This window comes from Dreissena polymorpha, chromosome 1 (genome assembly GCF_020536995.1).
Source record: "Dreissena polymorpha isolate Duluth1 chromosome 1, UMN_Dpol_1.0, whole genome shotgun sequence".
In the NCBI taxonomy this organism is placed as follows: domain Eukaryota; kingdom Metazoa; phylum Mollusca; class Bivalvia; order Myida; family Dreissenidae; genus Dreissena; species Dreissena polymorpha.
Genome location: NC_068355.1, coordinates 3,871,064 through 3,898,681, shown reverse-complemented (window position 1 = coordinate 3,898,681; position 27,618 = coordinate 3,871,064). Strand labels below are relative to the sequence as shown.

At 36.6% G+C, this 27,618-nt stretch overlaps 1 protein-coding gene across 5 annotated transcripts in view; it reads right to left on the bottom strand.

Moving 5' to 3' along the window:
* Window positions 1–443: 443 nt before the first annotated feature.
* Window positions 444–27,618, bottom strand: part of LOC127868831 (uncharacterized) — a 35,631-nt gene continuing 8,456 nt past the window's right edge. Inside the window, exons 3-10 of one of the 5 annotated variants that reach the window (XR_008044269.1) lie at window positions 20,776–20,877; window positions 19,159–19,845; window positions 16,451–16,594; window positions 15,623–15,739; window positions 13,227–13,302; window positions 11,252–11,729; window positions 2,251–10,122; window positions 444–2,110 (exon numbers count right to left, since the gene is read on the bottom strand). Coding sequence is in view for 3 of the 5 variants with exons in the window: in XM_052410935.1 (XP_052266895.1) it covers window positions 8,016–10,122; window positions 11,252–11,729; window positions 13,227–13,302; window positions 15,623–15,739; window positions 16,451–16,594; window positions 19,159–19,845; window positions 20,776–20,877; window positions 25,132–25,163 (3,743 nt within the window). In the remaining 2 variants the exon portion in view is untranslated. Of the gene's footprint in view, window positions 10,123–11,251; window positions 11,730–13,226; window positions 13,303–15,622; window positions 15,740–16,450; window positions 16,595–19,158; window positions 19,846–20,775; window positions 20,878–25,131; window positions 25,164–27,618 lie in introns of all 5 variants that reach the window. The other 4 variants (XR_008044270.1, XM_052410935.1, XM_052410945.1 and 1 more) reach the window with 4 other exon arrangements.

Sequence of the window (27,618 nt, the reverse complement as noted above, 5' to 3'; positions counted from 1 at the left end):
TTTGTCCCTTGTTTTTTTTGCAATAGAAAAAGATACACCATTTATACACTCGACCATGCGCCTTGTCTAAAAAAACTAATTTTTACGATATACCTTAAAAAACTGATGAACTTACCTCTCGCGCGAGGCTTTTGTTGTTATCTGGTATCGAAGTGCCATCTGTTATCAAAGTATCCGCATACCCAGCGTGTAACTGGGCATAAGGACTGTTCAAGCTATTTACGGAAAATTGGCTCGCCATGTCCAACTCACGTGACCAGTTTCCGAACAAGGCCGAAATTCCTATTCTGGCCGTTCAGACTAAATTTCATAATCATTCGACAGTAATTGTGTTATTTAGTACTTACTACGTAAATGTTGACGACGGAGTCGGATTTATGACAAACGGCGATCGCAAAAGCTCACACGGAGCATGCTGTTAATAAAACGAGTGAATATTGAAATAGTTTTCATAAAATTTATTTCATAATGTTCATAAATTAAAGCCAACTGTTCTCTTGGAACACTGGTTCGTCATTGAGACTGTAAAATATGCAGGAAAACCCGGCATATACAACACGTTTACAGGCAACCTACAGTCTGGGAAATTTGCATGTATGAACGCTATGTACACAAGCCAATATCGACACAATAATTATGTCTACATACGTTTGGTATTACAAATAAATGTTTTGTTAAACTGACAAAATTATTCAAATCATGAAATAACAAGCAGAACGAGTAATGCTAATTGTTTCATTACAAAACAACCATATTAACAAAATCAAGAGTTACCAATGTAGTAATGGCAAACGCGTGGCAAACAGGGAGCAAAATCACTGGGTCAAATATTTTGGAAGTAAACATTTTGAAATTAAGCGCAAAATTCAGCTTAGATTTGCATAAGGAGGCAATTAGACGCTTTAAAACAAAAACAAATTTGTTAACACATTTTAAACTGGTTTGTGACATTCATTTAACAATATTTCTTTCTCCAATTAATCATACCGAAAAACTCGGATTCATTTAAAGAAAACGATTATGTACCCAACAAAATTCTAAACAGATTTAAATGTTATAAAAGTTTCAAAATACCATGTATTGTACCTGTTTTATGTTCATCTGTTTCCTTTTTTCTTGACTGGGTAATACATTTATACTTTTTGTAAATTAAAAATATGTTATTAATGCAAATGGATTAATTAAGTTGTTACTTGTAATGCATTCGAAGCTCAGACGAAACCCTATATTATCACAGAGCATAACTTGTAGTCAAGTATCTAGACATCGTAACTGAATAGGTATATACGTCGAGCCTCGCTCTGTGTAAACTTGAATGTCAACACAAGCTAATAAGGGGCAACATTTTCTACTAAAACTGGATATTTGTTAAGAGACTTCCTTTAAAGAAAAACAATCATAAAAAGCAGTCAGTGTTGTAGTTGAAAAACCTGTGCACAGGCTAATCAGGGACGACACAATATGTACATGCTTTTAGCCCGATCTTCCCAGAATGAGACTAAATTGACAGCAGACACTGGCTCTTAAATTATCTTAGACAACTACTTTTTTCTCCACAAATGAAAACACGTGTGGGCAAGTGTGGTCGAAAATAAACCCTGACTGACAAAATCTAGTTAATGTTTGTCATTTTAGTTTGTGTCAAGATAAAGTGGATATATTTTGCATGGTAGATATTAAATAATCAGTTGTTGAACTTCCGCAAATGTATGACATCAGTAAATGCATACACTACATGCCCTACATGTATTAAAATGTCACAAACAAATCACAAATTGCAATTTGCTCATAAAAAAGGGTCCAGAATCAGACACACTATGGACGGACCAGTGTTAACCTTTATTACCTTTCGTAACACAGGTATGGGACTAATAATGACCGCCATTGCATTAACTCCGATTTTGGTATAAAATGAACAACATTAACAAAGTCATGTTACTTTCTAAATGGTTTGTAAAAACACTTCACTAAGTACCTACGAGTTAAGTAGTTTTATCTTAAAATAGGTGAAACCAAGCATTTAACAAGATGTGTTTGTGAAACACAATGTCCCCCTATATGATGTTTGACATTGTAGGATGACCTTGACCTTGTGAAGGATGACCTTGACCTTTCACCACTCAAAATGTGCAGCTCCATGAGATACACATGCATGCCAAATATCAAGTTGCTATCTTCAATATTGCAAAAGTATTCATAAACTAAGCGATTTGGGCCACATATATTTGACCTCTGACCTTGAAGGATGACCTTGACCTTTCACCACTCAAAATGAGCAGCTCCATGAGATGCACATGCATGCCAAATATCAAGTTGCTATCTTCAATATTGCAAAAGTATTCATAAAATTAGCGATTTTGGCCACATATAATTGACCTCTGACCTTGAAGGATGACCTTGACCTTTCACCACTCAAAATGTGCAGCTCCATGAGATACACATGCATGCCAAATATCAAGTTGCTATCTTCAATATTGCAAAAGTTATTGCAAAATGTTAAAGTTGGCGCAAACAGACAGACAGACCAACAGACCAACAGACAGGGAAAAAACAATATGTCCCCCACTACTATAGTGGGGGACAAAAAAATCTGCTATAGTATTAAATATCACAGAGACAACAAAACAACAATAAAGAATAACAGACAGAGGTGTTAACAAAGCAAACTTATATGAATCCCTGTCTAGGAAAATGGGGCTTAATGCCTGTTTGTACAAGATCATCTGCGATAATTCTGTGAAGTCCACAATCTGGAATGATAATTTCCGAATAAACTGCATTGTCCTTAAATACAAACAAGAGGGCCAAGATGGCCCTAGTTCGCTCACCTGAGAGGAGTCGGTTAATTCAATCTTTACCAAATGTCAAACTTGACCTAGATATTGTCCAGACAAACATCCTGGTCAAGTTTCATCATTATTTCATCTGCGAGTCATGATCAATGTACCTATGAAGTTTCATGATCCTAGGGGTAAGCATTCTTGAGTTATCATCCAGAAACCATTTTTCTAAGTCGAGTCACCGTGACCTTGACAGCCATTGTGTGAATACGTTTTTTGGCACTGTGACCTTGACCTTTGACCTAGTGACCTGATAATCAATAGGGGTCATCATCGAGTCATGATCAATATACCTATGAAGTTTCATGAACCTAGGCATAAGCGTTCTTGAGTTATCATCCAGAAACCATTTTACTATTTAAGGTCACTGTGACCTTGACCTTTGACCTTGTGACCTGAAAATCAATAGGGGTCATCTGCGAGTCATGATCATTGTACCTATGAAGTTTCATGATCCTAGGCATAAGCATTCTTGAGTTATCATTAGAAACCATTTTACTATTTCAGGTCACCTTGACCTTTGACCTAGTGACCTGAAAATCAATAGGGGTCATCTTCGAGTCATGATTAATGTACATATGAAGTTTCATGATCCTAGGCATAAGCGTTCTTGAGTTATCATCTGAAAACCATTTTACTATTTCGGATCACTGTGACCTTTGACCTAGTGACCTGAAAATCAATAGGGGTCATCTGCGAGCCATGATCAATGTACCTATGAAGTTTCATGATCCTAGGCCTAAGCGTTCTCGAGTTATCATCCGGAAACCATTTTACTATTTCGGGTCATCGTGACCTTGACCTTTGACCTAGTGACCTGAAAATCAATAGGGGTTACCTGCGAGTCATGATCAATGTATCTATGAAGTTTCATGATCCTAGGCATAAGCGTTCTTGAGTTATCATCCGGAAATCATTTTACTGCTTTGGGTCACCGTGACCTTGACTTTTGACCTAGTGACCTGAAAATCAATAGGGGTTATCTGCGAGTCATGATAAATGTATCTATGAAGTTTCATGATCCTAGGCATAAGTGTTCTTGAGTTACCATCCGAAAACCATTTTACTATTTCGGGTCATCGTGACCTTGACCTTTGACCTAGTGACCTGAAAATCAATAGGGGTCATCTGCGAGTCATGATCAATGTACCTATGAAGTTTCATGATCCTTGGCATAAGCGCTCTTGAGTTATCATCTGGAAACCATCTGGTGGACGGACAGACCGACATGAGTTAAACAATATACCCCCTCTTCTTCGAAAGGGGGGGGGGGTATAATTAGAAAACTGCCCCCCTCCCAGCAGCCATGTTATTCAACTGACCGGAACCATTTTGGAACTCAACTCTCATATCAAGGAAACAAATGTTCTGAGCAAATTTCATGAAAATTGGGCCCAAAATGTGGCTTCTACTGTGTTCACATGTTTTCACTATATATATAGAGAAAAATGCCTGCCCACTGGCGGCCATGTTTTTTCACCGATCCCGACCATTTTCAAACTCGTCCGAGATATCAATAAAACCAATGTTTTGACCAACTTTCATGATGATTGGGCAAAAATTGTGACTTCTAGAGTGTTTACAAGGTTTCTCTATAGCCAAATAGGGAAAACTGCCACTATATATGTACATATCGAAAAAAATGCCCCGCCCACTGGCGGCCATGTTTTTTCACTGATCTCGACCATTTTCGAACTCTTCCAAGCCATCAATTTAACCACTGTTTTGACCAACTTTCATGATGATTGGGCAAAAATTGTGACTTCTAGAGTGTTTACAAGGTTTCTCTATAGCCAAATAGGGAAAACTGCCACTATATACATATAGAGAAAAATGCCCCGCCCACTGGCGGCCATGTTTTTTCACCGATCTCGACCATTTTCGAACTCTTCCGAGACATCAATTGAACCAATGTTTTGACTAACTTTCATGATGATTGGGCAAAAATTGTGACTTCTAGAGTGTTTACAAGGTTTCTCTATAGCCAAATAGGGAAAACTGCCACTATATACATATAGAGAAAAATGCCCCGCCCACTGGCGGCCATGTTTTTTCACCGATCTCGACCATTTTCGAACTCTTCCGAGACATCAATTGAACCAATGTTTTGACTAACTTTCATGATGATTGGGCAAAAATTGTGACTTCTAGAGTGTTTACAAGGTTTCTCTATAGCCAAATAGGGAAAACTGCCACTATATACATATAGAGAAAAATGCCCCGCCCACTGGCGGCCATGTTTTTTCACCGATCTCGACCATTTTCGAACTCTTCCGAGACATCAATTGAACCAATGTTTTGACTAACTTTCATGATGATTGGGCAAAAATTGTGACTTCTAGAGTGTTCACAAGGTTTCTCTATAGCCAAATAAGGAAAACTGCCCCGCCCACTGGCGGCCTTTTGAACTCAACCAAGATATCATTAAGACAAACATTTTGACAAAGTGACATGAAGATTGGGCATGAAATGTGACTTCTACAGTGTTTACAAGGTTTTTCTTTTTTTTGACCTAGTGACCTAGTTTTAGACCTGGCACAACCCAGTTACGAACTCGGCCGAGATTTCATAGGGACAAAGCTTCTGACCAAGTTTCATGAAAATGGGACAAGAAATGTGGCCTCTATAGTGTTTACAAGCAAATGTTAACGGAGGGACGGACGGACATACGACGGACAAAGACCGGTCACAAAAGCTCACCTGAAAAATCCATAAAAGTGGAAAGTGTTGTACCTAATTAGCATGTGCGGTCTGCACAGGCTAATATGGGACAACTCTTAATGCACATGCATTAATCCCCTTTATCCCAGAGTGGGGCTTAAGTATGTTTTGCTAAACTGTGCAATACTGAATAGGATAGAAATGTAAGCATAATTTGTCTATGAAATTTTGGCATTCCAACTGAAGAAATCCTCAAGAGAAAGAACCAAATATCAACATAGTCAGGGAAGCAGTTTGATCTAGTTACTTCTGAACCAGACTTGATCGGATTCTCGGCTTCTTATAGAGCCTCATTCACAGAAAACTGGACTAAACGCACTGTCCACCTTCAATGGATTTTTTGTTTTGAAGAGACTTTCAACGAAATGTTTAAACAAAGCAGAAAGAGTTGCACCACATTAGCCAGTGCAGACCTCAAAAGCAAAAACTTTGCTTACATGCATTAAGGTCAGTTATCTCAAAATGAGGCTTCTGTAGGAAGAATTATTACAATTTCTTGGTCTCAAGTCATTTAATAATTGGGACTTGCTTGGTGGAACTATACATTTTTATTTCTGATAATTTGCCTGCATCGCAACTAAACGAGTGAATGTATCATTCAAATAAATCAATTAATTATGCATAGATACGAACAACATGAACATCTAGTTTCCTCAGGTAAACAAAACTATACACGAGCCGCCCTCCAGGAACTGGGCCAAATGCATTTTTTAAAGTATCATCAAAGATTAGCTTGTGAAGTCCACACATGCTTATCAGGGACAACACTTTGTCCTGAACTGGATACATTGCATGAAAGTGTAGTCTCGGATAAACCTGTGTAGACTGCACAAACTACAGGCTAATCTAGAACCAAATGTTAAGCACATGTAGTACGCCCAGTTTTCTCAAATTGATGCTCATACTGAAGTAATTGGCCAGCACTGAATCTTCAGATCATTATTCACACTAAGTTTGTTTGTTCTTTTTGAGGGTAAAAACATGTGCATCGATTTTATTGCATTCATTTCAAAATATAATTCATCTAAAAAACTTAAGAGCTGCATCATGCAAAAAAGGGGCTTATGTAATATGTGAATGCACAGGCTTGTCTTAAGCTACGCTGTTTGATAGAGAGACAATGAAACCTTGCATGGACAGGTTAGCTGGCTTCCATGGCGTGGGATCCATTTTCACATGATGCAGCACATGTAGCAATATACAATGCATGAGATTCTCATTTTGCAAGACAGTAATCAAAAGTTTCTGTCAGAATATACCCATAATAACACAGAAAGAATATGATTGAAGTTAATAAAATAAGTAGCTGTAAAATTTACAGTGAACAACCAAAACTAGATAATTGTATTAATGTTGTTTTTTTTCACATTAATTTCAGAAATAAGAACCCCTTATAACAGTTTAAGCGCATACTGTACACAATCCTAGTAAACAATTCAGTATAAGACAACTTTCTGTCCACAATTTACTCAATATTACTGCATATTAATAAAATACTATAACAGAGGAACCAAACATTTTAGCGTACACCTTTTTTGAATAAAAAACAAAACAATTTTCTTTATTGATCTTTCATGATGGTCTCTTATTTCTTCAATACTCAAAAATAGGACAATATCTAATGAGGACTCCCAGATGGACAGAGTATACCATGCAAAAATGAAAACATTATGCTGAACAGTCTTGAAAAAAAGGATTCAGTATAAAATATAACCAGTTATAAAACACTGGCAACACAACAATTTATGCATTATGTTTTGTTGTAGCTCTAATGAACCAATTGCATCACAATTTCACAAACGTATACCATTAACATGATCTCGGACTGATATTTTGAACACCCTTAACCTTGGTATTGATAAGAAATGTGTAACAAATATGGAGACTGTATTTAATCTTGTCAGAATCTTGACACCTTTGATTCCAATAGGATATATTATAACATTGAATAATCCTTATAAGCATGTACCTTTTTTATTTAATACATCTATTTTAATGATTTTTTTTCAAGCTTTTACCTGATTTATTTAATATTAGAATTTTTAATTATAATTTTAAGCATTTACATTATTTATGTAAAATTAAGATTTTGCATGATTACATGTAGTTAAAGCCTTAAACTTAATTATTAAATATTGTGATTTTTCATGATAATTTCAATCATTTGTCTCATTTATACTATATTAAGCATTTTCATTATCAAATTTATACAATAATAAAAATCTGTCTTTCTAAAAACACAGCATCAATAATATAGTCATATAAAGCGCATAAAGTAATAACACATTTTAATTAAATTTCTTTTTGGAAATTTTCCAAAATCAGGGACAACAAAAATATTTATTTTGAACAATTTTGGAGGCATCTAAAAACTGAACAATTTCTTTAAATGTTTTCTTCAATATCAAATCAATCGTTTGAAAATATAAAATTAACAAATTATGTTCCACGTTTCTAGAAGTTCTCCCTGGAGTTAATCAAAAGACCTTTGTTCTGAGAAAGTTTTTCTGAAAGTCTATGGCTTCTCTTGATACTGGCCTCAAGACTGTTTGACTGTGTGGTATTGTTTTTAAATATATCAGAGGAAAAAATGGAACATGCTTTATCTCCCGCCCCTTCCTCCCTCTTTGAAGACCGAGTTTTAACATTAAGAATAGAATGTGTAGGTGATATTGTGGATGACACAACCTTCCGAATCTTGCTTGGACTGTTCGACACCAAAGCGTTGTTACTGCCAATTTGCTGAAGACTCTCAGTTCTTTTACGCTTTCTACTCCTATTCTCCATCAGAGAGACAGATTCTGTTACTTTTTGACCGGGGTTCCCTTGAGAGGGAGCAGAAACAGTGTTCTTTAACGATTCTGGGTTTACAATTCCCATCCTCGATTTCACATTAAATGCTCCATCTCCTGTCAAGACAGATTTCACTTCAGGCGGTTTATTTTCTGGACCATCAGGTGTGCTAGTAACTACTGACATCAGTTCCAAACCAACAGCAAGTCTTTCACTACAGTCCTTTTCGACAACAAGGGACTTTTTCCTTGGTGACATCCTACAAGGAGAGACTGACATTTTTTTCACAACTTGAAGAGGTTTCTCCCCAGTAAGTGAAGACAATGGCACATTTTGAACAGAGTGAGATCTCAAACGGTTTGATTTCCGAACAGGTTGAGAACTGCTCGATTCCCCTTTCTTAACATTACCATTATCTATCTCAAGAGACACAACGGCAGGTGAGTCTAATGCAGATTTGAAATCCTCCTCCAAGCCAGACTTGTTCAGGTCTGTGGGAAGCACAAATGAGGGAGCCTCACTTGTTATTGAGACAGGTGAAGGAAAGGCATAGTCCCCACTCCCTCCCACGCCCTCAGTGTCAATGTTCACATTCAGTGGCTCTAAGAAGCTAGCACTCTTGGAGCCACCAACTTTACTGTGGGAGATAAGGGTATTCTGAGACTTATCTGCAGCCGCTGAACAACAGTTTGAACTGATGGACTCGTTCTCTGAGGAGACAGACCTAACAGACAGCCGGTCCATGTCTGGCTGCGAGGACCCTGGCTCCAGCAGCTTGTTTGTTGTGTGCAGTGAATTGTCCCTTCCTGAGGTCAGAATGGACCTGAGAGTTTTGTACTCCATTGTTGTACCCACACTTTTCTGGTCTTTAACTTCCACAACATTAGTACTAGCTCCTTTGTCCGATTTCCTGAATATTTCACTATCATTATTAATTGATTTCAAATTGTCTCTTGCCACACTTTTCATACCCGAACACCTCTCCTTAGTTCCAGCAATGTCTTCCATGACAACAGCAGTTTTCACGACCGACATCTCGTACAGCAAGCTCCGATACAACGTTAGCTTCTGCTTGGAAGCCTCTGCCTCCATCTCCTCAGACACACAGTTAGTCAGGCCGAGGGGCTTCAAAGCCTTCTGTGGAGATTTCTGGCTCGACTTTTTCTTTAGCCCAAGAAGTTTGTCAATGTTAGGGGCCAGCAGGCTGGGCCCAGAGGGAAACTCGCATTCTGAAGTGGAGAATTCCTCCTCATATGTACACCCTCCTACCTTCAGACCCTTGAACTTCCCCCGCAGGATTTTGTCCAGCACCCGCCTTGGCACCCACATCAGTAACGTCCTGCGCGACATCTTCTCCACAGTGACTCGAAACTTCTTCATCTTTTTCAACAGTTCATAGCTCCTCACACTTAAACCGTACTCAGCAAAACAGTTGAACTCTTTTTTCTGCTTCTTGGTGAACCAATACGTATGGTTCTGTTTTTGCATATTGGCGACTCTTCTCGGCTTATATATCATAGGATACACCAGGGGCTTCTTCCGCAATTTCTCTAAGAACTGATTCTTCACCGGGGTTCGACAGAAAGAGTCTGAGTCAGCCACAACAGGCAATGCTGTGTCCACGTGAACATACTTTTTCACTCTTTGACCAAGCAGGGACGTGATCGGGATATTCAGTAAATTCAACTGAGGCCCAGACTGTTGCTTCTTGTCAGCATCGGCATCATTGTCGGAGTCTTCATCAGAGGGAACACTGTGGATCTCATTCCTGAACAAGTAAATATGAACGGTTTATTTATACAGATTATCAGCAATACATGCTTTTGGCTAAATACAATCATACCATAAATGCATATACACAGAGAGATTAAGTTCGGCTAAACATAGAACTGTAGTATGCAATTCTATATATTATACCACAAAATAAGGAATGTGAAATTATAGCATTAAAATATGACTGCAGCAGATATAAATATAACAAAAAATAGAAACAAGAGATGTGTTTGTCAGAAACACAATGCCCCCTATTGCGCCGCTTTGAAGCCATAAATTTGACCTTTGACCTTGAAGGATGACCTTGACCTTGACCATTCACCACTCAAAATGTGCAGCTCCGTGAGATACACATGCAGGCCAAATATCAAGTTGCTATCTTCAATATTCAAAAAGTTATGACCAAACTTTAACGAAGGTTAAAGTTTTAGGAAAGAAAAATACCAAGGATTTTTTACCTTTGACCTTGAAGGATGACCTTGACTTTCCACCACTCAAAATGTGCAGCTCCATGACATACACATGCATGCCAAATATCAAGTTGCTATCTTCAATATTAAAAAAGTTATCAAACTTTAACCAAGGTTTAAGTTTTGGGACACACACAATGACACAATGACAGACAGACAGGCCAAAAACAATATACCCCCAATCTTTCGATCCGGGGGCATAAAAACAAGAGCTGTCACCATAGGATAACTTATGCCTCCTTTAAACGCTTGATAGAAGTTATGAGCTTTTTTCAAAGCTAAACCCAGATTACGAAACCTAAACGCGGACCCTAAGTTCAAGGTCATAGGGGTCAAAACTTGTGTGCGTATGGAAAGGCCTTGTCTATAGACACATGCATGCCAAATATGAAATTGCTATCTGAAGCGACATAGAAGTTAAGAGCATTTTTCGAAACCTAAACGCAAAGTGTGACGGACAGACGGACGGACAGTCCGATCACTATATGCCCTCCTTCAGGGGCATTAAAAAATTAACAAAAACAATGGTAATTTGGTATATAATATGAAGAATTTATACACAACTAGGAATTAATAGAAGTATCAATGATATCTTTTTGCTTTAACATTGCAAAATATATCATCTTGGATACTGAACAGATATGATTTACGGACCTGTCCATTGACATGGAATAAGACAAGTGTCTCCTTGCTGCAGACTCCTCTCTCGACAGCTGAGACATCAGTGAGGTTGGGGAGCTCATCTGCACTGGCGACAAGGGCACTGGATCCACATCATCCAGCTTTATATCACAGTCAATCTCCAGCTTGGGCTTCCGTTTCAAAATGGCCACAGCCTCTTTATGAGCTATCAGTCCCAAATTTGGTACAAACTTCTCCTTGGACAGAGAGGACCACTTGTTTCCGACATTTCCGACCTCCGTCCTCGATTTAAAGGAAGATTCCCCCTGCATGTCTTGGAAGGCCAGCCTACTTGTCCCCGCCCCCAGGGTCAAGGTTTCCCCCGCCTCTAGGGTGAAGACAGGCCTCTTGGGACACAGAGACTGGTGGACCTGCATGGAGTCCCGCTGTATAAACTCCTTCTCACAAAAGTAACAGATGTAGATCTCTGCATAGTACGGTAGATACAGGTCTGCAATAGAAGACAAGGGATTTAAAAACATTTAATATTTAACTATTTTCACTCTTAAATTCTTTAATCTAACACAACAATCAGTGATTTTTTTTGCTTTTATTTGTTACAGCCTGTGCCATTTGAATTGGGAAAATTAGCGCAATACACCAAGAAATTGGGAAAAATAGTGTGATAAACCATGAAATTGGGAAAATTTAAGCATTATAAATATGATTATAAGTAACAAAATTAAAATTGTTTTTAAGTGTATGTTCAGGGTTTTTTCTAACCATTTTGGAAAAAGGAGTCTGGTCATATTGGGATTGTTTTAATTGATTTAAGTGGCAAATTTGGGAATTATTTATTGACAAAAAGGACTAAATTAAAGTTATATATTTTGTAGGATGTGTAAATAAAAAAGTGACTTCTTTCTTAAAAAAAAAACAAAATATATATATATATATTTTTTTTTATTTTTTTTGGAAAGTTGGGCTTTTTTGGGAAAATTTGGTCGGCTTTTTGGGAAAAAACGTTGATTTTTGCGATTGGGAAGCAGCCGAAAATCGGCTGTAATTTTTAGCAAAAAAAATCACTGACAATGTTCTGCATTTGTATCAGCTTTATAAATAAACAAGAGCTTTGTCACAGACAAAACATCTGTCTCCAACATGGTTAATTTTGTTTGAGTAAGATTAAGTATTTTTTTAGTTGCTGCAAGATCCACATTTAAGTTTTCACTTATTTGTGAAACCAAAGCAACAACGAAAAAAAAACACTGAAATAACATGCATATATCCCCTACGACCCTCTATCCATTAACCAAGTTTCATAAACCTATCTAAAGTTCTTTTTGAGTTATTGCAGGATCCTGATTCAATGGACACAGACTGACAGACAGGGGTGAATACTATGGTCCCCTCAAGTTTCATCGGTCGGGAACACAAGTAGTACTTATGGAGAATATACTACCTATAAGAAAGAGTTTAGAGTTTTTATGACGTTTCGTTTTATGTGAAGCCCAACATAACTACACTTCTAAGAAATAGGGCTCACCATTATATCAAATATTTATGACTGGAACAGAACTTTATAACTGACTAGCTAAAAGATGCAAACCAGATCAAGGCAAAGCATTCCTTTATAATTTAGTTTGTGTGTGTGGATAATTCACTCTTTTAAAATGTGGAAATCAAATAATTGTTTTTTTTAAACAAGCTATCATTACAATAACAAGCATCAAACATTGTCTATGTTAACCCTTCAACACCTAAACATCAAATTTGACGCGTTTGCAATCCCTGGGAAAATTGAATGAAATGTAAAGATCTTTCTTAGGAGATTAAAGTATTAAAGACTTCATTGCCAGGCCTAAGCTACTGATAAGCAGCAAACTGCATAAAACCTTAACAGCCTGCGAGTAACTTTAAGTTTTTTTATATTATGCTGGTTGCATAAAGTTGTTTTCACTTTGCTTCTAAGAAGGAAGGGTTAAAGTAGCACATTCCCCATACCCACCTTTTGTGAGACTCTTGGTCTTGATGGGGGTCTGTGGGCATGATCGGGCACCCACTGTCGCCTCACCGACCTCCCTCTGTGGAGGTCAACATATACTGGTATAGTCATGAACAGGCAATATACATAGTGGTGCATTCTTTAGCTAACCCTTTACCACTTAGAAACGTATTTTCACGCATTTTTAGTCCCGAAGAAAGTTAAACTTAATTTAAGACCTTTCTTACTAGATTCAAGTTTCTAAAGCTTTATCTCCAAACCTTAGATACTGATGATCAGCAAACAGCATAAAACCTGAACAAACTGCGAGTTACTTGCAGGCTGTTCTGGTTTTATGATGTTTGCACATAGCCATTTTGACTTTGCTTCTAAGTAGTAAAGGGTTCGATAATAGATTGTAATTCGCAATTAAATTTGTTAGTTGAGCTGCCTTCTTGAAAAACTTGGATTAATGCATAAATCTACAGTGTGTCCCAAATTAGACTGTGCAGTCAGCACAGGTTAATGAGAAACCACCTGCTGCTTTTATGGTATTTATCGATTTTAAGGTAGTCGATTCTTAGCAAAGAAACCAATTGAGGTGGAAAGTGTTGTCTCAGATTAGCCTTCGTAGATTGCAATAGCTTATCTGGGACAACACTCTATGCACATAAATGAAGCCCATTTCTGGGACAACACTTTATGCACATAAATGAAGCCCATTTCTGGGACAACACTTTATGCACATAAATGAAGCCCATTTCTGGGACAACACTTTATGCACATAAATGAAGCCCATTTCTGGGACAACACTTTATGCACATAAATGAAGCCCATTTCTGGGACAACACTCTATGCACATAAATGAAGCCCATTTCTGGGACAACACTTTATGCACATAAATGAAGCCCATTTCTGGGACAACACTTTATGCACATAAATGAAGCCCATTTCTGGGACAACACTTTATGCACATAAATGAAGCCCATTTCTGGGACAACACTTTATGCACATAAATGAAGCCCATTTCGGGACAACACTTTATGCACATAAATGAAGCCCATTTCTGAGACAACACTTTATGCACATAAATGAAGCCCATTTCTGGGACAACACTTGATGCACATAAATGAAGCCCATTTCTGGGACAACACTTTATGCACATAAATGAGGCCCATTTCTGGGACAACACTTTATGCACATAAATGAAGCCCATTTCTGGGACAACACTTTATGCACATAAATGAAGCCCATTTCTGAGACAACACTTTATGCACAAAAATGAAGCCCATTTCTGGGACAACACTTTATGCACATAAATGAAGCCCATTTCTGGGACAACACTTTATGCACATAAATGAAGCCCATTTCTGGGACAACACTTTATGCACATAAATGAAGCCCATTTCTGGGACAACACTTTATGCACATAAATGAAGCCCATTTCGGGACAACACTTTATGCACATAAATGAAGCCCATTTCTGAGACAACACTTTATGCACATAAATGAAGCCCATTTCTGGGACAACACTTGATGCACATAAATGAAGCCCATTTCTGGGACAACACTTTATGCACATAAATGAGGCCCATTTCTGGGACAACACTTGATGCACATAAATGAAGCCCATTTCTGGGACAACACTTGATGCACATAAATGAAGCCCATTTCTGAGACAACACTTTATGCACATAAATGAAGCCCATTTCTGGGACAACACTTTATGCACATAAATGAAGCCCGTTTCTGGGACAACACTTTATGCACATAAATGAAGCCCGTTTCTGTGACAACACTTCATGCACATAAATGAGGCACATTTCTGGGACAACACTTTATGCACATAAATGAAGCCCATTTCTGGGACAACACTTTATGCACATAAATGAAGCCCATTTTACCCAGAATAAGGCTCAATTTATCATTCCCTAAAAAGTGCCCCTTTTGCAATTCAATGCCTGATAATCGGTACACATACAAGAAATACGACATATAGCAAATATATAAAGATGTATAAGGACTATTGATTAACACTGCTCACAATTAGCCCAAGACTGCCCTGCACCATACATTGTGAACTGGACGTGCTAATATTCAACTATCAATACAACAAACTTGTTTAATTGTATTCCCTGAATTGATATCAATTGAAAGCACACTGGCTAAGTGAAATTTATTTTTGTGTATTTTGGTGACTGGATTAACATGAAACTCTCATGGATTCCCATATATCAAAATGTGTGTAAGTCAATTTTACTGGCGTGAATTGCAAATTACTTTGCTATTTTTTATGCCAAAAAAAGGTGTAGACAAATAAGAGTATATTCAGCCATATGGGGTCAATATGTAGCCTTTGGCCCATGAGGCAAATGGCACAGTAAGCCTTGACTATAGAATGTCCAGTGTCCACTACTGACCTGTTGAGCTAGGCAGGCCTGCAGACCTGGGTGCTTGCTATCCGACAGTAGGTGGGTCTGACCCACATGCCTGTACCCACTCACAATTATGTCCTTCAATACGTCTGGCCAGAGTTTCTGTGAAACAACCAGTCCAAATTAAAACAGGAAAAAAGAAATAAATACCATATGGAATTCAAGATTTGATATTAATTTTTTATTTCACAAGATATTATGCCAAGTTTTCATTTATTTGTAAAGAAATTACACTTAATAAGGTTATTTTAGTTAAATAATTTGTTCTGGCCATTGAATTAGAATTGGGTTAAAACAGCTTTATTTCTGTTCAGCAAAGGGTCTGATTACTAATTTGGGTTTTAGATGAGCAACACAAAAATTGGTCTTGTACCAAATGTGTGGCTCCAGACAAGCATTCGCAATCACATAGTCTGTCTGCTTTAGTCAGGAGAGTTTTGTCGTCTTATTCTTTAAGCAGACAGGGTAGCTAATGACCTGACTGCCCTGAAGTCCAGGCTTGGCTTGAACTATGCTAGCCACATATTGCAGAAGACTAATGTTTATGAGACTAATTTGGGACAAATGCCAGCTCTATGGGCTACATATGAGACTTAATGCATGTGCTTAATTAGCCTGGCACAACACTTTCTGATTTTATGGAATTTTTTCTTTATAGGAAGTCTCTTATACACAGAAATACAGTTTAGGTGAAAAGTGTCATCCCTGATTAGCCTGCGCACACTGTACAGGCTAATCTGGAAAGACACTTTACGCACATTCTTTAAGCCCAGTATTCCCAGAACAAGGCTCATGTTATCCAGCCTGCCCCACCTGTGAGTACCAGTCTGTGATGTTGTTCACCCAGGACACGTCGTCTGGCCACCAGACTGGTTTGCCCGACCTGCGACTGTGGAAAGCAGACGGGCGACCAGTCAACATCTTCAGTAACCCAGGGATGAACTCCTTCAGCTCTGACTGAAACAACACACATGGTTTTAGAACAGAACAGAAAATCACAACCATCCTACGTTAAATGAGTTAATGTAATTATCACAGAGATTATAAAAGCTGCGCCCCTGGAAAATGGGGCTAATGTATTTGCGTTATGTTTTGTCCCTGGCTTAACAGTCTTATCAGGGACAATAATTTTTCCCAACATTGGATTTTGAAGAGACCTCCTCTAAATAGTTAAAACAGAAAATGTGATCCCTGGTGAGCCTGTGTAGACTGAAGACAACTTGTAGATGTAACTTAACACACATGCATTAAGCCCCATTTTCCTTGAGCACGGCTCATCTTTATGACCGAGTTTTGAGTAATGAAAATGTTTTCCAATAAGGTTATGTTGTAAATACACAAGTTAATAAGTCATATCTGATGTAATAAATGAAGTAAATCAAAACAAATGCAAAAGAAACAAAATGTGTTTCATTTCAATGGCAGATTGACATGGAACTGTTCCATGAAAAATGAAAAGAAACTTACTGATGCAAGTTCCTGCTACTTTGGAAAATATGTTTACCAAGCTTCCTGATAGCACTATTATACTTCATGTGTATTTCTTAATATTAACATTAAGACTGAGGACTGTTTCACACAAGCATGTCTTTTCTAACAACATGTAACCATGGAAACCACTTCTTTAATAATGCTATTTAAGAGATTTGTACAGTACTTCAGTGTTTGCACCATCAAATTTCCCAATATCTAAACTTTATCATTTTAAATAGACTGGTACAAATGTATGTAACTTTCAAGTCTTACATGAATGTATACATAATTCTACTTATTTTAGACTGACAACATTTTTAATTGCTCTGATGTTTAATATTCCATTATTTTGTAAAAATGAATTATTCAATTTCAAACAGAAATTTGATTAAATTGGATTTTATGTGATAAGAAATGTTCACTGTACTTGTAATCAGGGATCATATTTTCCCGAAACATCAATCGGTCCGGATTTAAATGGGGAAAAAGTGTCCGAAAATTTATATCCGAAATCATGACAAATTACATTAAAATATATACCATTGATTTTGCTATTCATTAAGATGGTATAATAAATGTACAAGTTAAATTCCCTTATTATTTTTTAACGGAAGATACAAGTTTTCTCATTTTGTTTTATCATTAGCTATTTCATTGACATTGGTTGTTTCGTGTGCTGTTTTATCTGACTGTTTTTCATCGTTGTCAATATTGTTAGTCTGTGTAAATCTATACCGATGTTTTAAATCGTTGTCAACTCGATAATAGCTTACAAACATGCATTGAACCAAACAAATGTCTGTTTATAGTTTGTAGTCGAATAACCCACGGCCGATAGTTAAGATGCGTAGGGATTAAATGAATTGAAACCACGCATCTAAACTTTCGGTCGTGGGTTATTCAACAACAAACAATAAAGAACACGAATTATTTCGATTCTAACACGATTTTTACTGAAGACTTATACACTAACAAGATTTTTACTGAAGATTGATACAATGTATATTATTTTTCTTGTGTACTATTTTATGTAAAGTTTCTCCAATAAAATTAACTTTCGGCTGTTCTGTCGATCAGATCCGCGACTTTTATTTATTTTTTGCCGAATTATTACGCTGACGGAAAATGTATCGGCATATTTTGTTTAATTACAGCGCGTGCTTTCAGTGTATAAGGTCCGCCCACAATTATTGCAGAATATCCGATTTTCTTCTTTGTTTATATGACAGTTTACTGTATCATGCATGAAATGCACAATTTCCACGAGGATAACATCAAGGTTTGTATCTCCGAAGTAACTGTCAACGATTTTATCCTGGACGAGTACACCTTACGGACCGATTGTCTTAGGTATAAGCCAGTGAAATTATCGATTGATATTGACACGGGGTTATTCACAGATGCGCGAATCTTCGCTGCTTGGGGCACTACTCTGATAATAGTCGGCTGACATGCAATAATCTGGTCCTGACCGGTTTACAGACTGCAGCGAATGGTTTATCACACCTAATAGAGATAAGGATGTAATTAGGGGTGTGCACTGTGTAATCGATTTCATGACATGGGAATTTTAGCAAACAGAATCAGACCGACTGTTTGGGATTTTCAATCGGTCTCTCATGACCTCAATCGGTCTAGGACCGACAAAACCGACAAAAATATGATCCCTGCTTGTAATACAGTGTTTACTTAATCATTTTCGTAATTGCTACTGCTGACCCTTCAGGCCTTTCCCTGGAAAACTAAATGGCCCCATTCCCAAAGCAAAATGGTAAAAAAAATCCCAATTTGGAAAAAAAGAATCCCAATTAAATTAATTGGCTTTGAAAAGTGTCATGTGATTATTATATCTGAATTATATTTCAATTACATCTTGTTCTTATAATTTGAATTATCATAAAGAATTAGTTTTTTCCCAAATCAGTAGACTTTTTGCAAGAAAACATTTCCCTATCCAAAAATTACAATTTTCCCAAAATGGCAAGGAAAAGGCCTGCCTATGTACTACATACTACACTTACTGCCTATGTACTACACACTACACATACTTTACTCATGGTATCCATCTTCAGTGAAGGCAGCTTCACATCTGGCTTACTGACAGCAGTGGCAGCCTGCTCAGACGACAGATCCATGGCAGAATCCAGCGACCTTCGAACTATTGAATCCTTCCTTGTGTTCCCATCCACAGACGCTGGTGTAGCGTTTGTACCGTTACCGCTCAGACTTGCTACTCTTGTATTTGCTGAGATTTCTGTTCCGATTGCAGATACTGGTTGCAATGCAGTTCTCAGTGCACTAAAGGAATTTTGAACTGGACTACTACCAACTTGTTTGTCCAATATTTGGACAGTTATTGAAGCAGTCTTTGCTGCCACACTGCTGAGCATTGTTTGAACCTGAACTACCTTCTTCTCTTTAACAGGTGAATTAACCATCTTTTTAACTTGCACCTTCACAACCTCGGGCTCAAGAACAGCCTTTTTAACTCCTTGTTTTGTACCGGTATTATGCGATGGTGTTTTCACTTTTAGTGGAGATTGAGGAGCAGCAGCGTTGCTGACTTTTGAGGTTTCAGATCTGTTCTTACTGAGTGTTTTGGGCAAACCAATATTGCCGTCAGATTTTACACTTTTAGGACTTGCTGTCAAAGGTTTCCCTTTATCTGGCGTAAGTTTCCTTCTACTTAGTCCATCACCACTTGTTTTGTTTATTTCTATTATGTTTTTGTTTTCCTGGAAAAAATCAAACCATTTTAAAAAATATTTTAAAAAATAGCCTTCTTGACCAAGTAAATACATGACCAAGTTTTATTTTTAACATAACTGTTAACAGCAAAGAATTTTACAAAGCCCACCAATACAAAATTGAGAAATAGCAAAAGCCGGACTGAAAATTTATAAAGTTAAAAGCGTAGGGCTTGCAGTTGTCAACTCAAAGGTGATAACTCAATTTAGAAGTGCAAAGCATTCACCTTTAAATCTTGTCTATTTTCACTACCAGCTAGTTTGTCCCTTTGTCTTACATTTTAATACCTTAGTTTTATTAGTTACATCATATATGCGTCAAAGCAAGTATTGTTAATTACAAATGAGCAGCCTCCTGCAAAAATTAATCTTATGCCATTTTCACTTCGCTTCTTATGGGAGAAAGGGTTAACTTCAGGGTGGCTATATGTAAAATTTCATTAAAATCACTTGAGAAATGTAAAAATCATTCCCTCCACAAACTAATTGCATTTTATGCTCTCGGACCAGCCATGCAAGCAACAGAGTGACTCCCATAGTAATACAGGTTATAAAACTTTGTTTTCAGGCTATAATTTCAGTAGCTTGTAATTATGCCTTAGGGTAAAAGCTTTTAAACAGTGAATCCAAAAGTGCATGGTAAATTATTATCTTGGGCAGTTGTCAAAATTAGAAGTAAGACAAGCAATCCCAAAGCTTTTTTTAAACAATAAGAACAAGAAGACATTATTTACCAAATTGCAATATAAGTTGACTGAGACAAAACTTAATTCTTATGTGATCAAGCTACATGGAGGTTAAATATTTTCTATTGCATGGCATATGGACAAAGAGGTAACTAGAGTCAACTTGGATCACATACTTAATCACATACTTCATAACCCAGCCTATACTATTCACATGTACAATGTCGCTTACACAAGCTCTCTTTAAGCAGGCTTTCTTCCTCACCCCGCTGCCTCCAAACTTCCTCATGTCTTTACAGACCACACACTGGCCACAGTCAGGCTTCAGGCAGCCCTGTAACACAGGTACATCCAGTTAGCTCCAGGAGTGTATCAAAGTTGTACAACTACATGGGAGCTTTGTCATGCAAAAATGGTTCTTATGACATATATACGGCGTACCAGCACATCTGCGTTATCTGGTCAAGAGTTTCTGATCAGACTGTGCAAATGCACAGGCTGGTCTGGAGTTACGCTCATCGCATCTGGAATAAGTAACATTTTTGTATGACGCAGCTAAAATTATTTACATGATCTTTGAAGTTGATCAAATGTTCTATAGGTGTTCTTTTTAATAATCATCAAGAAAAAATACTTTGGTTTTCGTGGTCTTAACAAGAAGTACCATAAAACAATGTAATAAACAGGCACAACTATGCATAATAATAGTGGAACACAAATAATTTGCTTCTGCAGCAGAGCCTTCTTGCCTTTAATAGGTTTTAATACTTGGAGGACTTTCTTGAAGATGTGACTCAGTTAACTAACAACCTGGTGTGACATAGCAGCACTTTGCTTGATACAATTGAGACGCCCTCTGAGAAAATGGGGTTTAATGCATGTGCGTAAAGTGTCATCTCAGATTATCCTGTGCAGTCACGGGCTAATCAGAGAAGACACTTTACACTTTTATTGTATTTTTCGTTTAAAGGAAGACTCTTCTTTCGAAAAGTCATTTAAGGTGGAAAGTGTCGTCCCTGATTCGCCTCTGCGGACTGGACAGGATCATTTGGGATTGGGATGACACTCTACACACATGCATTAAACCCCTTTTTCACAGATCAAGACTCAATTACTAATCAACTATATGTAACATAATCTTTTACCTGCCTATTTAATGTCCATAACACTTAATAATTTAAACCAAACTGAAAGAACTTATAATATCCCAACTTTACAAAACACTAAATCCAAAGTCTCCAGGACTCTTAAAATTAAAGATGTTCTGAAACACTGAGCATCTAATAATTCTATAGTAGAAATTCCATCTTCAATTCCCTTATGTTAATTATGGTTTGTGCAAAGTGCTCATCGTGTTACCACATGTACAAATTATCTTTTTTTTTAATTCTTACATTCTAAGCATATAATGTCAAATAAAGGAGTACTTTGTGCTTTAAGAGATAGACAATAACTAAAAATCATGAATGCCCATGAACAACTACTGGCTACATGGTGTCTTTGTTATAAATAAAATGTATTATGTTTCTCACCTAATAAAAGTTCAACCGGTCATTGACATTTCACTATCTAGATTCTAGATTTGAATAAATGCCAGTAATGTGGGAGTACCTAGAGATTCTTCTACATGTATATTCAGCTAGAATGTTTGTACACCAAAACTCATTAATTAAACCATTAACTTAATTATAATTATTAATATATCTTAAAGGGAGTATGCACAATTTCTATGTCAACACGTAATTCTTGCAATCTTAAACCAACGTATGAATATGTCCTAGGAATGCTAATAGTCTAAATATTATAAATGAACAATCTCTATATGGTACTAGAAATCAAATATTGTTTACTTCAGTAAATTTCTTAACTGGCTGGTTAAAGCTGATGCCGACACTTTAACTCATATTTGTTAGGAAACAAAATTAAGTCTTTGTGTACTATGAACGAATCTACATTAAAACTAAATTAAGATTCAAATCGTACATATGCATGATATACATGCTGGCGAATTCGACCGAACAGACATTTTTGATTTCAGAATTAAATATCTGGCTTATTTCGCATTTTTAGAGACATGTTCTTCTTAACTTTTATTTTAATTTAATATATTGAAATATATTACAAGTTTTTACACATTTTATATAAATTCATAAATACTTGACAAAATGGTGCAAACTCCCTTGAATGTTTTTTAAATAAGTTATTTTTGTCACACTTAAATGGTTCTTTTAACACATGCAAAGAAAAAATAGAAATCATATCACAATTTGTTAAACTATCAACTGAGGAGCTGCGCCATGAGCGCATGATACGCCCGTCGTTCGCCAATGAAGTAGTAAGGTAATAAATAACCCTTTGAATCATTTTTTTACTTCAGTTTATTTGTATTTGAATACATGGTTTATTTTATAAGTACATGAGCATGGAGCGCCGTCTCCTTGACATTCATACCATATCTTTTTTTGAGTATATGTATGCATTTCTTTAGAGGATATGGAGTTGAAGTAAACCTGTTATAGATATTTTGACCAATAATAAAAGAGAAATGTAGCTACAGTAGGACATTCAATGAAATCACGAAATTTTGACGAACAAAGTCCCATAACTCTGGAACGACAATTCAGAATTCCGTCAAAAACGAAAGGGGATCAGGGTTTATCAATATTAAGATTGTGTTAAAATTTGAAGAAAATCTGTCAAAGGATATTTGACGTAGCGTACGACATTAACAGACGGATGGACGGACGGCTACGGTAGGACATTCAATGAAATCACGAAATTTTGACGAACAAAGTCCCATAACTCTGGAACGACAATTCAGAATTCCGTCAAAAACGAAAGGGGATCAGGGTTTATCAATATTAAGATTGTGTTGAAATTTGAAAAAATCCATCGAAGGATATTTGAGCTACAGTAGGACATTCAATGAAATCACGAAATTTTGACGAACAAAGTCCCATAACTCTGGAACGACAATTCAGAATTCCGTCAAAAACGAAAGGGGATCAGGGTTTATCAATATTAAGATTGTGTTGAAATTTGAAAAAAATCCATCGAAGGATATTTGAGCTACAGTAGGACATTCAATGAAATCACGAAATTTTGACGAACAAAGTCCCATAACTCTGGAACGACAATTCAGAATTCCGTCAAAAACGAAAGGGGATCAGGGTTTATCAATATTAAGATTGTGTTAAAATTTGAAGAAAATCTGTCAAAGGATATTTGACGTAGCGTACGACATTAACAGACGGACGGACGGACGGACAGACGGACGGACAGACGGACGGACGGACAGACGCGGGGTATACCATAATACGTCCCGTCATAGACGGGCGTATAAAAACGACAAAATGTGGTTTTCATAAAAGTTTGTTTCTTATCATGTTAGATATGGTATATCAGACTAAAAGCTTGGTAATTAATGTGCATTAAAGTGCTTAGAAATAATTGTTATATAAGCAGGCTTAAAAAAAGAATGCATCTTCACAACTCTAAGATCATCCTTATACAAAAACATGTCTCCTAAATTCAGATGAGCCATGCTCTGACAGCCATAGTTTTCCTTCTTTATCAGTTCCAAAAAACAGCACTTACCAAATTACGTAAAAACTACAAATTTCCCAATTGCTGTAAATAAAATTCCCAATTGAAGGTTTCTAAAAAAAATATGAAAAAATTCCCTATGCAGTACTTTGGCTTGAACCTAAGTAAATATAATATTGACAACTTGACAACATTTATTTATCAAATTTTAAGCATTTGGGAGCAAAAAATCAAATACACCAATTTTTCAAAATGAAGACTTCACGACGTGAATTTTCCCAATTTCAGGTTTTTGTCACGCACAATTTTCCTAAATGGGCTGGAACTAGTACTTTTCCCAATTGGACAAAACAGAATCACTGTGGTCATTCATAACTTAATGCATGTGTGTAAAGCAGTCCGCAAAGGCTAATCATGGACAACACTACTGCCGCTAGACTGGAGTTTGGTTAAGAATAGACTTCCTGTAAGCCACATAAGTGTTGTCCCATATAAGCATGTGCAGACAGCACAGGATTATCTGGCACAACACTTGAACACATGAATTTAGCCCCATTTTCCCAGAGCATGTCTCGTATAGACCTGATTTTAGTCGTGTTCTGAGAAAACTGGGCATAATGCATGTGCGTAAAGTATCGTCCCAGATTAGCCTGTGCAATCCGCACAGGCTAATCAGGGACGAAACTTTCCGCTTTTGTGGTATTTTTAGTTTCAAGGAAGTCCCTCCTTACCGAAAATCAAGCTAGGCGGACAGTGTCGTTTCTCAGAACAAGGCTCATTTCAATTTGTATTTAATAATCTGATTATTCATTTTCATGATCTGGTTTTCCTGTACAAGAATTGCAAAATTAAAAAAAAAATTTTTTAGTGCTATATTCATGATCATTTTTGAGATGCATTCTTTTGAAAAGAAAAGCAAGTGTCAAAGTCCAATTACAACTTTTTGTGTGATTTCCAAACCTTGATCCTGAAAACGTTAAAAGCCCTGCTTTCCCATGAAGAAAGGTACATATAGGACAATCTAATGTTAAGTTTTACTTACAAATCTTTTAGTGCCAAGTTTGTTTTCTGAAACTTAAGAAAATTTACACTCAATAAACATTTTTTTGGATAGCAAGCATGAAATGTGCCACCCAACTGGTAGGCAACAGGAATTTCAGCCGATATTTAATTATAGTATATGACAATCAGGATAATATGAAGACTAAGTATGCATTTGGCTTGCTTGTCAAAATTAGCACAAAATATCATGTAACAGCAATTATGATTTTACTAGACATGCCACATCATATGTAAAGCTGGCTTTTGTTTTATTGATTAAACTGTCTAAAATGGTTTCTATTCCACCTTACCACAAATATAGTAAGGTTCCCTGTATACAATATTTTGTTATCCTATATAATGCTCCATTACCAGTCTGAAAAGTATGGGTGTCCTACCCTTGAAATAGAAGATTCCCTTGTCCATCGGCAAACCAAACTTTTCAAATACAACTACAGTATATTCAGTATATATTTCAATATATGTCTGCATAATTTGCAAAGCTGTTAATAATTATGCATCTTTGAAATGCAATAGCCATTTATAAACTACCCTCACCACCTGCTCTTGCAGACTTACATGGGGGAATTTTACCGTTTCAGGGAAAAACATACTGTTAAGGTAGGCAAATTGAGGATTATGCTGAATAGTCATAGATAAAGTACCCAATATTGAATAAATATAAGAAAACAGAATCGCAGATTCTACTATTTTGAGATAAAAATCTTGCTAATTACCGTTACAAAAATTCATTCATTAATGGATATTAAGATACAGGATTGAATCTCTACACATCAAACAGTGTTGTTTTTTTCATTAAAATTTTGGGCTTCAAACGGCTCAATTCCCTATGGGGAAAAAATAATTCTTTTTTCCTAAATGGGACCTTACAATTTGGAAGGTTTCCAAAAAACACACAATCAAAAATATCTTGTTCCAAGGCTCAAGACTACCCCAAAAATTAATGGACCAGAACAAAACTCACACTTCATCTTTTAGTCATGTCGGTAGACTCACAAACTAACAAGAGTCATGTAAGTAGACTTGCACACCAAAAATCAAGTAAAAATCTGAAAGTTTGTCGTAATAAACCTCCGAAAAACAGAAAATTATGCCAAATATCAATGGACCCGAACAAAACTCACACTGCATCTTTTAGTCATGTCGGTAGACTCACAAACTAACAAGAGATGTGTTTGTCAGAAACACAATGCCCCCCAACTGCGCCGCTTTGATTTTTGTTTGGATTTTATTTTTATTATATCCCTTTAAAAAATGTTACTTTCCTAGTAAAAATGATCTGTACCTGCTCAATGATAATAGAAATGATCTCCCTTTAAAGCTTGTTACTCCCTTGGATTTTTTTTTTTTTACCTTTGACCTTGAAGGATGAACTTGACCTTTCACCACTCAAAATGTGCAGTTCCATGAGATACACATGCATGCCAAATATCAAGTTGCTATCTTCAATATTGCAAAAGTTATGGCCAATGTTAAAGTTTTCAGACCGACAGACGGACAGACAGTTCAAATGCTATAAGCCACCCTACCGGGGGCATAAAAATCAGCTAAAGATCTAAAAGTGTTTATTAACAAACTCGGGGAAAACAGTCTTTGTAGAGAAAATTTCTTAGTCCAAGGCCCAAGACTTTGCCAGAAATCAATGGACTGGAACAAAACTCACACTTCATCTGTAGGTAGACTCACATATCAAAAATCAGCTCAATATAGGGAAGCGTTGCGTAAAAAACAGAATCCAGGACCAACTGACGGGCAGTATGACTGCTTTATGTCACCCATATCATAGCATACAAAAAGTTATTTTTTTTAAAGGGGCCTTTTCACAGATTTTGGCATGTTTGAAGTTTGTCATTAAATGCTTTATATTGATAAATGTAAACATTAAATTTTAAAAGCTCCAGTAAAAAATGAAAAATAAAGTTTAAAAAAGGGAAAAAAAAGGAGCCCGCAGCAGGGCTCGAACCATTTACCCCTGGAATCCTGAAGTAAAAACGCATAAGCCAACTGAGCTATCCTGCCAAGCATACATAAATACGTTATATAAGCAATCTTCTTAGTTTCACAAATTTAAACGACAACAACAGAACTCTCCACAGTGATTTTTTTTGCTTTAATTTGTTACAGCCTGTGCCATTTGAATTGGGAAAATTAGCGCGATAAACCGTGAAATTGGGAAAAATAGCGCGATAAACCATGAAATTGGGAAAAATTAAGCATTATAAATAGGATTATAAGTAACAGAAGTGATATTGTTTTTTAGTGCATGTTCAGGGAGTTTTCTAGAAAAGGAGTCTGGTCAAATTGTTGTTTTTTTTAATCAATAAAAGTGGCAAGTTTGGGAATGATTTATGGACAAAAATGACTAAATGCAAGTTATATATTTTGTAAGATGTTTTAAAAATAAAGTTGAGACCTAGATTTAAGAAATCATAATTAAGTTATATGAGACTTCTTTCTAAAAAATAAA